At 44.3% G+C, this 15,712-nt stretch overlaps 1 protein-coding gene across 12 annotated transcripts in view; it reads left to right on the top strand.

Annotated features, from left to right (window-relative positions):
• The window catches only part of LOC121591497, a 36,452-nt gene extending 21,409 nt beyond the window's left edge, over positions 1-15,043 (top strand). For 11 of the 12 annotated variants that reach the window (XM_041912086.1, XM_041912081.1, XM_041912083.1 and 8 more), the window contains exons 3-6: positions 6,709-6,769; positions 9,581-9,652; positions 13,912-14,160; positions 14,516-15,043. In XM_041912086.1, coding sequence (XP_041768020.1) covers positions 6,709-6,769; positions 9,581-9,652; positions 13,912-14,160; positions 14,516-14,669 — 536 coding nt within the window. In that variant the 3' untranslated portion in view covers positions 14,670-15,043. The remainder of the gene's footprint in view (positions 1-6,708; positions 6,770-9,580; positions 9,653-13,911; positions 14,161-14,515) is intronic. The other variant, XM_041912088.1, reaches the window with a different exon arrangement.
• The last annotated feature ends 669 nt before the right edge of the window (positions 15,044-15,712 follow it).

The raw sequence follows: 15,712 nt of genomic DNA, 5'->3' as shown, positions 1-15,712 counted from the left end.
AGCCTCGATAAACGGCGTTCCACTGTAGTTAAGGTTTAAATTTAAATTTACAATTTAAATCCACCGGCAATGCTAACCAAAGTTTGAGTAGTTTCGAGCAGTTTCAAAAGCAACACCTCAACTCGTCAGCGTAAACCGATTTAGTAAAGCGATCAGCTGTAAGCTGCACTTAAAAAGAAATCCAAGTGATTCTTACACACACACACACACACACACACACACACACACACACACACACACACACACACACAAACACCCATATTCACATACCACAAATGTCCATTGGCCACAGCCCAGGAACTACTACAGGAGAGGTGATGTAAAATTCATCGTATCGTTAGAATGTAATCTTCTGCACACACCGCCCATGAAGCAACGGGACGCCATCAAGATGGCGGTTGTGTTGTGGCGTGTCCCCACGGTTGGCCTGCGCTGGGGCTTTCATCTTTCGTGCGAATATTTTAAGCAAAAGCGTTTTCCACTAACCAACGAGCGTCACACGAAACTAGAAAACGGATGTACGCTCCTCAAGTGCAGGCAAAACCATAAGTACTTGCCCAACAAACGACGATGACGACGAGGACCACGTTATTCGCCATGGAACGCCATCTACAGAGTCAAAACATTATAGCAAAAGAAGAAAAAAAAACGAAGGCAACCTTCTTAAGAAGCAAAAGCTTAATGCTTATCGTGGCTTCCCGCCACGTTAAGACCGCCGGCAAGGGTTCTCTGGTGGCGTAAAAGCCCTTCGCCTAACCCACTCATCACATCGTAGCGTGGCCAAGGGCGTGAATGGCACGCGACGACCGTGATGGAAATTATGTATGCACTTCTAAATTAAAAATGTATGCAAAAAAGGAGACACACACACATCGTGGGATACTGTAAACATGCGGAAGGAATGAAAATCACACCCAGCGTCGGTGGGTTGTGCTTCCTGCTTAGGGGTTATGTTATTTATCTGAGGGTGGGATTTTGTTTTTATTCGACAGTGTAAGCTCCGCGCAGAATGGGGGAGGGCAACAGGGCACGGGGCGCTGCCTTTACGGCACGGTCTCTGAGTGATTCTAATTTTTGTTTAAAGTTTTCCTTAATACATGCTTGCACGTTTGCTGAATTGAGGTGAGGTGGTTCTGTGCCGTCGTAAGCGTTGTAGCTTCATTCAGATTCATCATTAGTGTGAGTGAAAGACACTACCAAGCTAAGCTCTTTGGGGTTTCTTGGAAAATGTTTTAGAGCCCCCCGAACCACACTGCTTCACACATCCTCCCAATGTGTGCCTTCAACCTTCAAGGGGGTAAATTGTGTTTTAACGACGGTGGACTCGTTTTAATTAGGATTGCGTCTTTTTTACGACTTGCCTTTGTGGGAGAGGGTAGCAGCAAAAAAAAAGAAAGCAAGCGAAAATTGCATGTGCTTTGCATATTGTGCATAATGATGAAAGGGACATTAAAAACCCGTAGGTTTACAGAAAAGAAGCAGGAAGTTTGTAATGAACCGTCTACACACGGGCGGCGCATGCATTCATACCAGCATACCGGAGGAAGCGTGCTCCGTGGTGCTGGTTAATTTTTTGTGAAATGTGACTCATTACAAAAAGTGAAAATAATTATGTCTTTTAAATGCATTTCAGACAATAAGAAGGGGGAAAAACTGGAGCAATTGTTTGACAAGTGTAATTACTGGCTTGGTGTTTTTAATTGCCGATGGGATGGCCGTACAATTAGTGAGGTTTGTGAAGGATATTGGTGACATTTTTTTTGTAGTGGAGCTTTCCAGTAAAGCTTGTTTTGTTAGTCAGCTGGATTGGGAGAACACAAATCGGTACAGCTTTGTGATGCAAACGACCCTATAATGCTTAACGTAATAGTGCTAGATGACCGCAGCGTTACCAAGGTTAAGTATCAGCATGTGTGTTATTCAACATGGTGCTTCAGATGATCTTGGCATACGCTCATGATATCCTATACAGCTAAGATTTCAGCTGTAAAAATCGAGCTGGAATGATAAAGACCTTGGATTGCAGATTATGGAGAGTAGAAAATGAACAGATTTTTGTAAGAAAAAAGTAACTACGAAAGAATCAAATTAAACGAATAAGTAAGCCATAAGCTTAGATAAAAATAATGCTCAGGATAAATAAGGAGAAGCAAGAATGAACATTTAAGTGTATTTTTTTTTTCAATTTAAAAGCAATTGGAAGATTCGTTCGAGGATTTTGCACTCGGTACGTGTGGAGTAATTATGGAGAGACAGCTGGCTTAGTGATGTCATTGAAATGGCTGCAGATGATCCAATCCGTTCGTAAGAGAACACGTAGTAGTTGCAGTGCCTCAATTATGATTTTCGTGAGTTTGAGGCCCCTTGTCGTAAGTTTAAGGCTGTTTTGGTGCGCTTTTATGGTGGCATGATGTCCACACTCGGAAAACAGTTAAATCTGGCAGTTTGTCAAACAACGTTATTAGCAGACGGTCTGGATCGTCGTATGAGACCTGCAAAGACTAACTACAATAAATGTCATTTACTTCACAATTTGATATCATCGTTACTATACTCACAAAATCTGTCAATACGATCTGTTTCTGTGTTTGTAGATGAATGTAAATATAAGAAACAACATTTGAAAAGACAGCCAAAGAAAGACGAAGCTGGAGTAGGATAACAATCTGTTTCCTTCGAAAGAGAAATTCTACACAAAAGCTTAACCGTAATCCCAAGCGAAAATTTGATACATTTCCCTTTCGCGACAATCGCTCCCTGGTTCGCCGCAGCACACCCAATCGGAAGTAATGGTGCCGCGCTTGGGGTGTGCATTTTGCGTTTTCTTTGCCTTTTCCATTATTCCACTGCAATCGCGCACCGTTCAATCGGATGGAATAAACTGTGTCACCGGCAGGGCGCGACAACGACCGCGACAACTTGCGTAGTGTAGTAGTGCAGTGTGCCGCGTGGAAAGACACATTTCTGGAAAGCGATTCCCCTGTGGCCAACACCCCGCTTTCCCCCAATATCAACGCAAACAACACTGACACACACACACACCGAAGCTATTGATTTATCGAACAAATGTGCACGGAAGAGCATAAAGCTCAGCTGAAGGGGTCTTTGTTGCGAGCCGCCCACTCGCTTTGGCACTGACTTGAAGCTGTGCCATTATTTATGTGCCAACCGTGTGTTCCGTCACCTGCAGTGGACGTGGCCCGGTTCTGTGTAGGTGGCAGAAAATGCGCCGCCCAGAAATGTATGCATGGCCTGGGCCGGTCTTTACTATGCGGGAAGGTGGAGGTTTCAGTATGTTTATTAACAATCTCACACCAAAACACTGCCACTGCACACGGTGCATCTCCGACGCACGGCATGATGCATTTCCCTGATACATCCCTGCAGTAGTTGTTGGTTCCTCCTATTCTCAACACTTCCAGAAAGAGCCATTGTTTGCATGCACAACTGAGGTGATGGTAGGGGGTCCGGGTTCGAGGCGATGAAAGCTCACGACATCAAACAGGCACTGCGCACTGTATTTAAACATTTACTGTCACCCTCGTTGTCAACAGTGGCAGAAAAGCCCCTCTCCCTTCTTTACTCTGCTCCATCGTCCACAGCAACTCGTCACAGCATCCGCCGAACTTGGCCGTTTTCATAAATAAAATATCGCCACCATGATCCTATTTCGCATTGCGATATTGTCATCTATATTCTATGCTTTCGCTCTTTCGCTTCTGCTTTTTTTTTCTCAACAAAGGGTGAAAAGGGGAAGGGAGGAAAGCAAGCATAAAACGATACCCCCCATCCAACAGTTTGCATACACACACTCCTGACACACTACCTCCGAGCCGCGAGGGTTCGTTTCCTCGTCTCGTCTGCTCTAACAACAAATCCAGTGATTTATGGTTTTCGGTACGTTTTCGGTGATAACGGGGAAACCCATCCGCCCCATCCTTTCGATAGCTTTGTTACCCTCCCGACGTATATCATACGCGGCATATCTCTCTATATGTGTGTGTGTGATATTGTATTTGGTAACATAAAATCCGCTAAGCTGGCGGGGTTCGTTTGGTTTGATGCACACACTTTTTCGTTTTTCGACCCCATCAGGGGCCGGTGACGGTGCTCTCCCAAAAACGCATGTTCTACCTTTACTGGCACCGGTTCGTGGTGCACGCACACGGTTAGGCAGGCCACGAAAACTGCGGGTCGCCATGCCACGGTTGTGCTGTTTTTCCTCTTTTCCTGCGACTGATGACACTCGGAGTAGCTACTGCTGGATGCGACGGCATGGCGTGTGTTTAAGTGATTTTGATTTAAGTGATACGTTGACATGTGACAGGGTCGGGCCGTGTCGGCACATCTCAACGACGCGACGTGCACGACTTCCATGACGAGGAGAGCATAACGCATCAGCCCGGTAGCTCGGGTGGCTTTTCACTGCTCTGTTGAGGGGCGGGGTTGAGGTGGTGCAACACTGTGATTTGTCCTTGATCGCGGCAGACGAGCACGTGCGTTGTTTGGGGCGGTTGCGTTCTAGAGAGCACTGTTACTTCCCCCGTTTTGATGGATTCCTTTTTTTGTCTTTTAACTAGCTTAAGTGAAATTTGAGATGTCTTTCAAGGTATAGTAAATTGGATGTTAATATTTAATTAAGTTTGAGAAGTACAGCGCAATAGCGCACTTCGCACCCGACAACACGTGTCAGCAGCTCATCCGCAGCTTTCAAGCACATAAATCTTAGCTAGCTCATATTCTCGCCTACTCTTGGACCGTTGCCAACAGTAAGAGCTACCCCCTCCCCGGTAAAAGTATTCTTCCCAAACCTGACCTGATCCACATTGTAGGTCTGAATGTGTGTGTGTGTGTGTGTCGCTGCTACATCATTGCAAGCGCATTGTTTCCAGGAGCGACAGAAGAGCTGGAGGACAATCCAACCGCGCCACGGCGAAGATGCACGGATCAAACAGAATCTTAACGCTGCAAACTGGAAATGCCATTTAACGTTTCGCTGCAAGTGCACGGAATGGTTGAAACGCTTGCCACCCGCTGCGTGCAACAACGGCTGCCCGGAAATAGTTTCGCTTCCGACATGTCAGACAGAAGGAAGGTGCACCGAGGAGCTGCAGCCGAAGGCGGAGCAGCGAGCGCGTTAATTTCTGTTTCACAAGAAATGGAAATAATGCTGCAAATCTGGTTCAAATTGCAGCGTGTCAAAACTTAATTACGCGCTCCGAACGCAGGGGACGGCCGTCGTACTGGAGAGGTTTTCGTTTTTGCACTGCGGAGAGATAGTGATACATGCTAGCGCTAGCGCGTAGCTGGAGCCTGTCAGCCACAAAAATCTGGTGCGTACAAGTGAAGGAAACACACAGCAAAGAAGCGCTGTTTATTAGTAAACAGTTGTATCTGGCAGCTTGACAGGTTGACAGGATGGCTTAGGTAGAAAGCAGTAGCAGTAAAAGTACAATCGAATTATAAGACCGTCTTAAGACCACATCAAACAAGATCTCGCTTTTCACAGTTTTCTGAAAGTTTGCGTAAAAAATAGATTGCTCTTTCTATGAGAAAGTATTATTTTGTTGGCATAGAGGTAGCTCTCCGTACTATCTTCTTTCGAGTAAAGCTTTTCTTTTGCGTCCCCATTCAGGTGCAGGAGTTTGGCTTTTAAGGACGCTCTTAAGACTTGCGAAGGCAAAGTAACCAATAACATCCATTAAGGGTTTTATTTGCTTGCCAAACTAAACGAAATCCATTTGAAATTGTTGAGTTGAATGAGGAAGTCCAACAAAAAATGCCTCCCAGTGCGGAGTCGTTGTAAAAATATCGGGTAAAGCAAAACGAGTCCATTTGGCTACGCGAAACGCTTGCAGTGTCAGGAAGTCGAAAAGCACTCAACAATAACACACACATATATATATATATATATATATATATATATATATATATATATAAACCGAACTGAGTACGAAAAAAATAATGGAACCACCTTCCCCCAACAGCGGACGATCAATTTGTAGCAATGAAACGTTCCCAATTACGTGCTACGTGCGAGAGAGTTAGCCAACGCGTTTGGGAATGCGATTTGCTTTCTTCCGGTGATGGTTTCTACTACGCGGTTTTACTATTGAAAGGACGTTTTTGTGCAGGACGTACTTACTTTCGCTCCGTCAAAGGACCAAGGAAGTGTGTGTGTGTGTGTACGTAAGTGGATTTGCGATTCAATTTCCAAAACAACCGGAAGCACAGGATGTGAGGATGTGAGGATCGTTAGTGCAGGCCAGGCGGCGTCGCGTATGCCGACTTCTATTTTTTTTTTCGCGTCCATTCATCACACAAAGCTGTCAAAAGTTAGGATAAAAGTCGTAGAAAAGAGTAGACGGTAGACTCACAAGAGCACAGTTGTACAAATTAATCTAACCGAAGCGAAAGATTAATTACATTAATTGGGAAACAGTTTCAAATGAAGTAAAGTTTGATTCCATGGCCGTGCAGCTCGATGCATTGTTCGTGAAATACAAACGAGTTTTTGTGTGTATGCTAGTAGCACTTACTTAATGGAACGATAACTTCCAACCCTCGCGTAGTTCTGCAAACATAACTGTAAACCCATAGAATCTACTCAGCTAATACTGTTTCAATAACTGAATGTTTTTTTTTCTTTCTTCTCTTCCCTTCTCTTCTCTTCTCTTCTCATCCGCTCTCATCCGGTTCCGGTTCCAGTGGTCAGTGGCGTCGGGATAGACATAATGGTTCATGGTTACACTGCAGGTGTTTATATAATGTAAGTTGCTTCCTTCCCCGTTCCCCATGAACCATCCCGGATATTGTGGATGAAAATCCTTCCGCTACCTTTTGCCATGCACATGCACTCCCTTAGGAACAGGATCAACGTAACGCAGCATATCACGACCGATTGTTAAGTTTATCTTGCTGCCGAAGATACCGAGCGAGTGCTCGGAGCGAGTTTTCATAGCTGCCCGTACCAACTGTTCGACTACCATTATCCCAGCTTCGCATTTGCCTTGCTTGCTGCATGTGATGCAAGTTTTTAAAACCCACTAACTCCCAACTCCCGTTCCCCCAACTTTCCTGTCCCGGATTTCTATTGACAGTTGCCCACCGTCCTATCTCCCATTGTCGGTAGATTTTGGTCAACACTGTAATTGCTTTCTAACCGATAGGTTTCAGAGAAAGAGAGTGTGAGGGCGAGAAAGAGAGAGAGAGAGAGAGAAAGAGAGAGAAAGAGAGAGAGAGAGAGCGAGAGAGGTTGAGCACGTTCAAGGTCTAACTTGGAAAGGTAATTGCAGTATCCCCCAAAAAACCCTCGCACATGAGGCATTCAGTAATTGTTTCCCGTTGTTCCCGCTCGTACACCTGGCGCTCTGGGTGAGTTCTTGGACCTTGGTCTGCTGAGGATAATCCTGAGAATGCACAAATTCCGGTGCAACTTCAAGGCAACCCGATAGTATTCACAACGATCCCCGGTGGGAGGTGAGTGTGTCCACTCCAGCGTTCTCTCATCACTAGAGTTGTGTATCGTGTGCTGTAAGTGTGGATACTCAGCAACTCTGAAACCACCGGTGCCCGATTTTGCCAGGTGGATGCTAGGTGGTGGCAGAATTTCCGAGCCTGGGCCGAACCGAGCGTTGTTAAGCCGTTTCGCACGTTTTGCGATAAGCGCTGCTAATGTTGCCGGCAACACTTTCCAGACCATATTTTAATGCCGTTATCGATTTGGGGTTGTTTTTTTTTGGTAAAAGGGGAAAAGTGTTTGCATTATGATGCTGATGGGCAACATTATAGCAAACACTTGGCAGTGGAGAGGGATATGTGGTTCAATATTTTGTGTTACATCGTAACTCTATTGGTAGTGTTAACTTTTGAAACGAAGATTTTATCCCAGAATCGGTAGGTTTATAACAATAAGCATACATAAAGCATGCCATATATCGATTGCTTACTTGAGACACTTAACAAGTTTTTAATAATTTTTTCTAAGAGTCTGAAAAAAAGATTTAGAAAAGGAGGATAATCAGAGAAATAGATTTCGGAAGAATAAAAAATACATTTAGATACCTTTATTAGATATTCTGTTAGAGATCCCGTGCTACACGATTAGATACTGTAATTGTTGCGATTTTAATTCAAACTACATTTAATACGTTGATAATGTTGATTAAATTTTCGGCGATCCCTACAGGAAATTTGTATATTTTCATATTTTCAGTCATTTGAAAAAATCAGTAAAAATACAATTTGCTCTGTTAAATGTTAAAATTTAAAGAAAGGCAAAATTTGATAGCAGATCGGGTACGTGTGATAGCATTAGTACAGTGAGTTGCTCTGATGGCCTGTTAGTATACGAGACAGTTCTCACACGGGCGCAGGTGATTCGATTCTCATCTGAGTACATGTCTTATTCAACAAAGACCTTGCCATTTTTTTATCCCTACTGTTAGAGAGTTCAATTCATAAAGAGTATGAGGCTCATCAATGAATCTATAAAATGATTCATAAGCAAATAAAAAGAAAAAGCAGAATAAGTAGTGTTAGTAGTGGGGTAGCTTCTTCAAAACATGTTATTTTTAAATGCTAATTGCTTCTATCATGTTCTTGGTTCATTTTGTGTAGCATTAGACTGTACCTTGTTTGTGTTATGGTATTGTAATCCACTTTGCTTTAATTGAATCTAAAACAATGAACAATAGATCACAAACCGGCATACATTTTATTTTGAATAGTACGCATGTTGCAGCTGCTGCGGTGCGATGCAGTTTGTATGCACCAGTAACTGCATTTTCTATGAATCATTAATGAATTATCAAAGCTTACACGTACATTCCGACACTTCCTACATACATTCCATCACTCCCTGTATTTGACCCTTTCGTCCCTTGAACCTTGGCAGGCATTTGAAGCAAAATACCTCTCTTAATTACACTTCCCATAGCTTGGGGCAGGATTTTCTGTTTTGCTTACGTGGGGAGTGGGAGAAGAAAAAAACGCACCACAGCTTAATCACCGTAATGAAATTGACCCTAAAGTAAAAAAAAATGGACGAACCAGAACCTCAACATTCTCTCGCACTCTCTTATGCTTACTGTACAAGCGTAAGTTCCTCGCTTGGCTACTTGTTTTCGTGCACACGGCAATTCTTCATCATCTCCAACGGTAGCGTCCGCTGCAGAAGCTGCGTTCAGCTGCGCGAACACTGCCACGAAAAACACATCACAGTCTCCTAAAACCCCGAGTTTCTTTCAGTGCAGCTTCCTTAAGGGCGAAGTTCTCCCCTCGGGCGGCAGTAGCAAACCCCGATCTATTCATTACAATTCTATTATTTCCCAAGAACCTGCCAAAGGGGAGCGCGCACACACACACATGCGCGAGCCGCCAACGCGAAACCATGCTTCCGGTGTCTCTTCGGTGGTTTTGTTTTGCAACCCCCGCTTTTGGCGTACTGTAAACCTTTCCTTCTCCCTCTTTACCCCTTGTTCAGCACTCCTCTTCCCCCTCGTTTCTATTTATTCTATTGCAGCATCATTGTAATGTTTTTCTGTCTTTCTCCCTCTATTCTGTGCATTTCTCATTTCAGAGTTGCCTCCGTAGTTATATTCTTACTGGAAATCAAATGGCTCTTCACACTGTTCATAGTGCTCTGTACAAAGTAAGTTTTGCAAACAAACAAAAAGAGGGAGGGCGTGGTAAAATGAGAGATGAGCGGATGGCGGGGTGATCTTGCATTGGTTTCTCATGCGAAAGTTTAAAGAACCAGCCGTCCAGCAGATGGGACTTTGGACAGCGAGCAGGAGAGTTTAAAGAGGTGCGGGGTGGCTGTGACATACCCATCCCTCCCTCCATTTGCTAACCTGTCCGGCCCGAAAGCGCCGTTTCATTTCAAAGCAGTGAACCAAAACAAACACACCATAAACAGAGAAATAGAAAAAGCGAACAGCACTGCATGCAACGGATTGTTTTTTTTTTCCTTCTCCGGGATAGAAGTTTTACCGGCGGAAGTGGCTTGCCTCTGTTTCCGCTAGACGAGGCTAGACGACGGAGACGATTTCTTTTGAGTGTTATTTTATCGACCAAGTTGTTGAGTTGATGTGTATGAAAACAAAACGGGCGACTTTAAAAAGAAGCTATAATAATTATCACTCGTTTTGTGCTTATGTGGGGAGGAGTGGAGAAGAGAAGTAAGCGATGTTTTCTCAATGCAGTTGAGTGTGTGCTAATGTTCTCTTCTTATTATTTGGAACAACAAAAATGTAGTAAGAAACTCTTCGTATGAGTATTTTTTTTATTCTCTAAATTAACGGCCACGTTCCAAATGGGATTTGAACGCATGCCGTGTGGTGCATGATGTTGCAACTAGTCATTCAACTTAACGATAACACTACGGAACCGATCACAGATGCTGGTGTTAGAGGATCACAAAAAGCCAGCTGTCGCTAGCTTCGTTTTACCCAAACGTCGTATATTTCCATTAGTTATTACTGAATCGAAGTGAATTCTAAACTCTCCAGTATAACTTATGGCCAATAATAATTGAAAAGTACGCACCTGAAATCAATCATTCTGGCGCTAGGATCGTACCATCGGTTTGGTGCATCGTAATGCTGCAATGCAACACAGCAAAACAATAGCCTTTTAGTAGTGTCTATTATTCCACCAGCACACCATTTATTCCAACTCCATTGTGTGTAGTGCAAAGCATGGATGTGTATCCTTCCACTAAATTTAACATAACATTAAATCTGCTCACTCAACTCATCTCTTTTACATGCGGCACACCTACCTTTCAGGTGTAGGTACGCTTGTGTTATGTTGCCTGCCTGTGTTCGAAGCTTTTTCGTAAATCATTCCATCCCTGACTCATCCTCTGCCCCTAAAAAGGGGTTCAACCCAAAGCAGAGGGTTTTACACTTTACTGTTTTGTGCCGCTTGGTTGTCCCCACGCTCGCTCCTGCGGTACGGCGACAATTCGACAACGCGTGCCACCGAACGCACCAAGAGGCATAAAACTGCATAAACAATGTGCACTTACTGTTATTGTGTGTGCACACCAGGAATGCTCGGTTCATGCAGCGTTGATACCAGCGCTTTTGGCCAACGACGTCTCCTTTCCGTGCTTCGCACAGCAAACAAAGGTCACAGCAAAAACGCTCGATCGAAAGCTTGGTTTTGGGGACGGAGTTTGTCTTACTCTTTCCGCGTGCTTTGGGAAAGGTTTCTCGGGCGTGCCACGGTTTTTCGGAACGGTACGGTATCTATCTATCACGTCGTGAATGGATACGGACGCTCTGGGAAGTTTCGCGGGTAGTTAGTAAGGGAAGATTTCATACCGCTATCCCTGCAAGTGGCACCGACATACCAGGGTGTGGGGGTTGGGAGGGATCGTAAATATCATAATCCTTTCATGAACGAACGGGCACATTGGCACATAGCAAATGGGACATGTGGATGGACGAGGAGCAGAACGTGGGTGGTTTTGTAGTTTCCCACCCCAATGCAGTCACTTATTTTGCGCGACTCCCTCCGTCAAGCGCATATTGTTTTCACCTTCAAAGACTTTCGGGGGAAAACCCTTTGCTACCACTTCGCCTCCACGAAACCTGATGCCGTGTGTGGTAAATTGTGCACGTTAATGGCATCGAAAACACTTGACAGTGAATAGAGACACACCACTACTAAGTACTAGCTTTATAAGGTAATTTTCTAAGCATGACAACCTTTTCCCTTGAACATTTTTGGGGTGGTGGTAGCCTGGGAAAGGTTAAACCGAATTCATCTGTTTCTTTAATGACTTTCTAAACAGTTTGCCAATTTTAATACAAGTGTTTTGTTTGCTTTTAGCGACAAAACAATCACAACCGGAGAGGGTTAAAACCACGATTCAAATTTCATTCCATCCTTCAACGCAAAGCACGTTAGCAGGGGATGGTGTTACGTGGGCCCGCTCGGCTTACCCAACCAAACTCGTCCTTTCTTTTTGATCCCTATCCGTTGTGATACGTTCCCTACTTTCGGTGGTCTGTGTCCATCAAATTTACACATGACCGCTTCCGGACAAAAAAGGAAAACCAGCTGAAACGGCCGGAAACGGAGCCAGCATCCCTCGTCCCCGCTCCAATAAAAGCGGAAAAGCGTGTGACGGCCGACCACACACACGAGTCTCCCTCGAAATGTGGTAAAGCGAATTAGGGCGTTTGTGTGTGTGTGTGTTGGCAAACAATGGAGAGAATAGGGAAAAGCTCTACTACTTCGCACTCCAATAGTTTCCCGAGTCCCCAAAACACATTATCACCAAGTTGTTGTAGGGATAGTTTTCTCCCGCTACAGTTGTGAGCTATTTTTGGATAAATAATTTAAAAAAAAAGACGGACCTATGCACACTGCTCCCGGTTCGGTTATAAATACAATGTTTGATGAAATGGGGCCAATTTTCGGCAGAGCTTTTAAATCATTTTAAATTGGAGCTACACAATTGGTAAGGCAATAATTTATGGTCACATAAATACCAATGCCACCGATGTAAGCGGCAATTCCCATCTCCAATAGAGAGAACAGCCTTTTGGAGGTCATCCATATAAAACGTAACAACTTTAAATATTTTAAGAATACTAGTTAATTGGGCTCGATTTCAGGGATTCACAAAATATTTCCAGGAGAATATGTCAATTCCAAGGTGTAGGAAAAGGTATTGAAAAAAAAATCAGTTCTTTCTGCAATCTATACGGGGCACATAAGGAGAAACTGAACCTAAAACGTTATCTGAAGTGAAACTGAATCTAACTGAACCGGTTCCAGGATTAATATCCAACTCATGGGATATGCCGGTATTCATCCCATAATGAACCTAAAACCTTACTGGTACATAATGAACCTAAAACCTAAAACCTGTTCCTTAGCTCACACCATTGCTATAACTGATCCTCAACCTTTACGAGTTCAGTAACTTATCCTACACCCATATCGTTTCCGGAACTGATTCCGAACCGGTACCGGTCCAATAAGCTTCGAACCCATACTGTACTTAAGAACTGTTTCCAAACACATGGATGTCCTGAAACTGCTCCTATTTTATCACGGTCTAAAACTTGTACCAGTATCTTGCTCGGTCATAGAATGGATCGTGTACCTGGCCCAGTGCAATACAGATTCGATACCGATGCACTAACCGATTCGATAAACAACTATGACTTTGTTTGTAGAGGAGGGAAGAGCAGAAAGCAAACATTGTGGATAACGTTGCGTTTTAGTATTAGAATGTATTGCAACAGTTTGCATTTGTTAATGGACCAACTTTTCTTCTTCTCCTTCTATTTGGCGTAAATGTCCTATGCGGACATGCCGGTCTTTACAGGCTTTCGAGACCTTATTTCAGTACCACGTTGCTGCGTCTATTCGGAGCTACGGAGGGACGGTCTATTCTAGCCTTGAACCTATGGCGGGTATGTTATTGAGTCGTTCATGTAAACGACTGGACCACGGGATCGCCCCAATGTATAAACGTGACGTAATTCATGGATGATCCCTCTTTCTGCCTTCGCTGTATATTACTGGTGCTACGGCTCACGTAAATGTCCACTGCACCATAATAGCCATTTTTTCAGCACCGTGGTCGATAATGAAATAATTATAAGCAATTACTTTTGCTGGCACTCCTCTTTAAGCTGTTTGCTCAATTTCACGTGAACGCAAATCGCCAAAAGGATCAAATTAATCTATTGCAATAAGCGAATGTCGACAATCATCGGTGCCAATGCTGTTCGAATGCAACAATTTTAATGAGTTTTTCTCTAATGAGTATGCAGAGTACGATAAGATTAATTGGGGTGTATATGCTTCCGGTCGTCCCGTTCACTCTCACTCACACATTATTGTTCGTATTAATGCCACTTTCTTCCCCGTTTTTCGTTCTAGCAATGACTACTCGTCCGGATGCTACCGGTGCTGGAGCGTCTGCCGGTACTGTGGCGGTTGGCATCTGACCTTTCCGTACGTGGCCTTAGGTATCGCGCTCATCGTGTGGCCCCATCGGCTCTGGCTGAGCCACGTGGCAGGTGGGCTGCTGATAGGGCTGGCCATGCTGCGGTTGCTAACTGTGTGCAAGTTTCGACCGCACGGCAAAGACGACGAGCTGCTGAACCATTGTGATGAACACGCTGACAAGTGAGTATTGTTTTAAAGGAGAGGAGAGTAGGGGAGGCCGGTTGGCGATGTAAATGGATCGAGGCCGTCCCTCCAACCTACAGCGGACGGTTTATGTGTTACATTGTGTAGCTACCCAACATCGCAGTTCCTGTTTCGAGGAACTAAAGGCAAAACTTTTACCCTTCACGCAAGACACACGTGCCCCCGCACGTTCAATCAGCGCGTGTTCGACCGTAACCCAACCGACGCACCTATCCCGATAAACGCAACACATGGGCCGGGGGGACGGAAGGCGACCCATCACTTTAGTGAAGAAGTTTATCTAAAAGTTTCTTGTAACCACTTTCTCCCGCTCCTCTCTACCGCGCAACAGGTACGACAACCTATCGGATGTGCTGGTGGACAATTCAATGCCCGAGCCGGGCCACAGCTTGGAGGGCACTAACGGCAGCAGTCAGGGCGCACACGATGACGGCGACGACGACGACGACGATGACGATGTGGCAATCAATGGGGACGGCATGTGACCGGACGGGCCGGTGCGCCCCAAATCGAAAAGCACCATCCGGAAGTGCATGAATCAAAACTACGAAAAGCTGGACAACGACGAGTGTTGCGACTGCGACGTAATCAAATAGGACACAACGGCACTGTAACTGCTGGGAGGGGGCGCCGCTTACTCTCCCACATGTTTGTAAATAAAGTTAGCCTAACTGCTTGGGTTTCGCGAATCAGTTTGACCGTTTCTCCCGGTCTTTCCTTTGTGTGGAAGGTTTGGGGAAAGGAGGATGGTGGGCGGAGCAGTCGTACGGAATTTAGCCGCTCGAATTAAACTTGTATTTATAACATAGCGTTTAGAAAGTTCGGGTTTCGAAGCAGGCATGATTAAAAAATAAACATTTAAACTATTAACCGTCGTCTTGGCATGTTGTAGTGGTCGTGGGTTGAGATGAAGGTGATCAATATCACATAACGGAGGTAGCGATGGAGAGTGTATGCATATTCGGCTAAAGTTTTAGAGCAAAAATGTGACTAAACAAGCTTTGCCGTAAAATTTTCGTAAATCTCCTCCACTTGCTACAGGCGCTCATTGGGTAAGCAAATCGAGAAACGAAAGATTCGGAAATAATTCGGAGAAAGTGTTTAGTGTAAAATTTGAATAGTTTATGGATTGCGGGCAGACAGAGTGGAATGGCTCCATGCTTGGAATACGTTCCTGCGTATGTTTAAATTCAAACCAAGGGCCGAAATGAGTCTGAGTTGAACTAAGCTCAGTCTCAGCACCTCACAAAAGGTTTATGACCATCACAATATTTAAATATGTATCAGAACTGAACCGTGTTAAAGATATATTGATTTTAAGATTGATCATGAATTGAAATGAAGACATTGGTCAATTTCACGTCCACAATAATAAAAGCCACATGATGACCGACATCGAGAAACAGCGATTCGTTAATGACCCCAAGATTATGAGATCTTTGCAGTTGTTTTACACAACCCTGTTTAAATAAAAAACTAAACTAATTTTAACAAAAGCTTACCCGTATTTGCTCGTACATATTCGGAT

Source organism: Anopheles merus, chromosome 2L (assembly GCF_017562075.2).
Source record: "Anopheles merus strain MAF chromosome 2L, AmerM5.1, whole genome shotgun sequence".
Lineage (NCBI taxonomy): Eukaryota > Metazoa > Arthropoda > Insecta > Diptera > Culicidae > Anopheles > Anopheles merus.
This window is presented reverse-complemented; position numbering and strand designations above follow the sequence as displayed.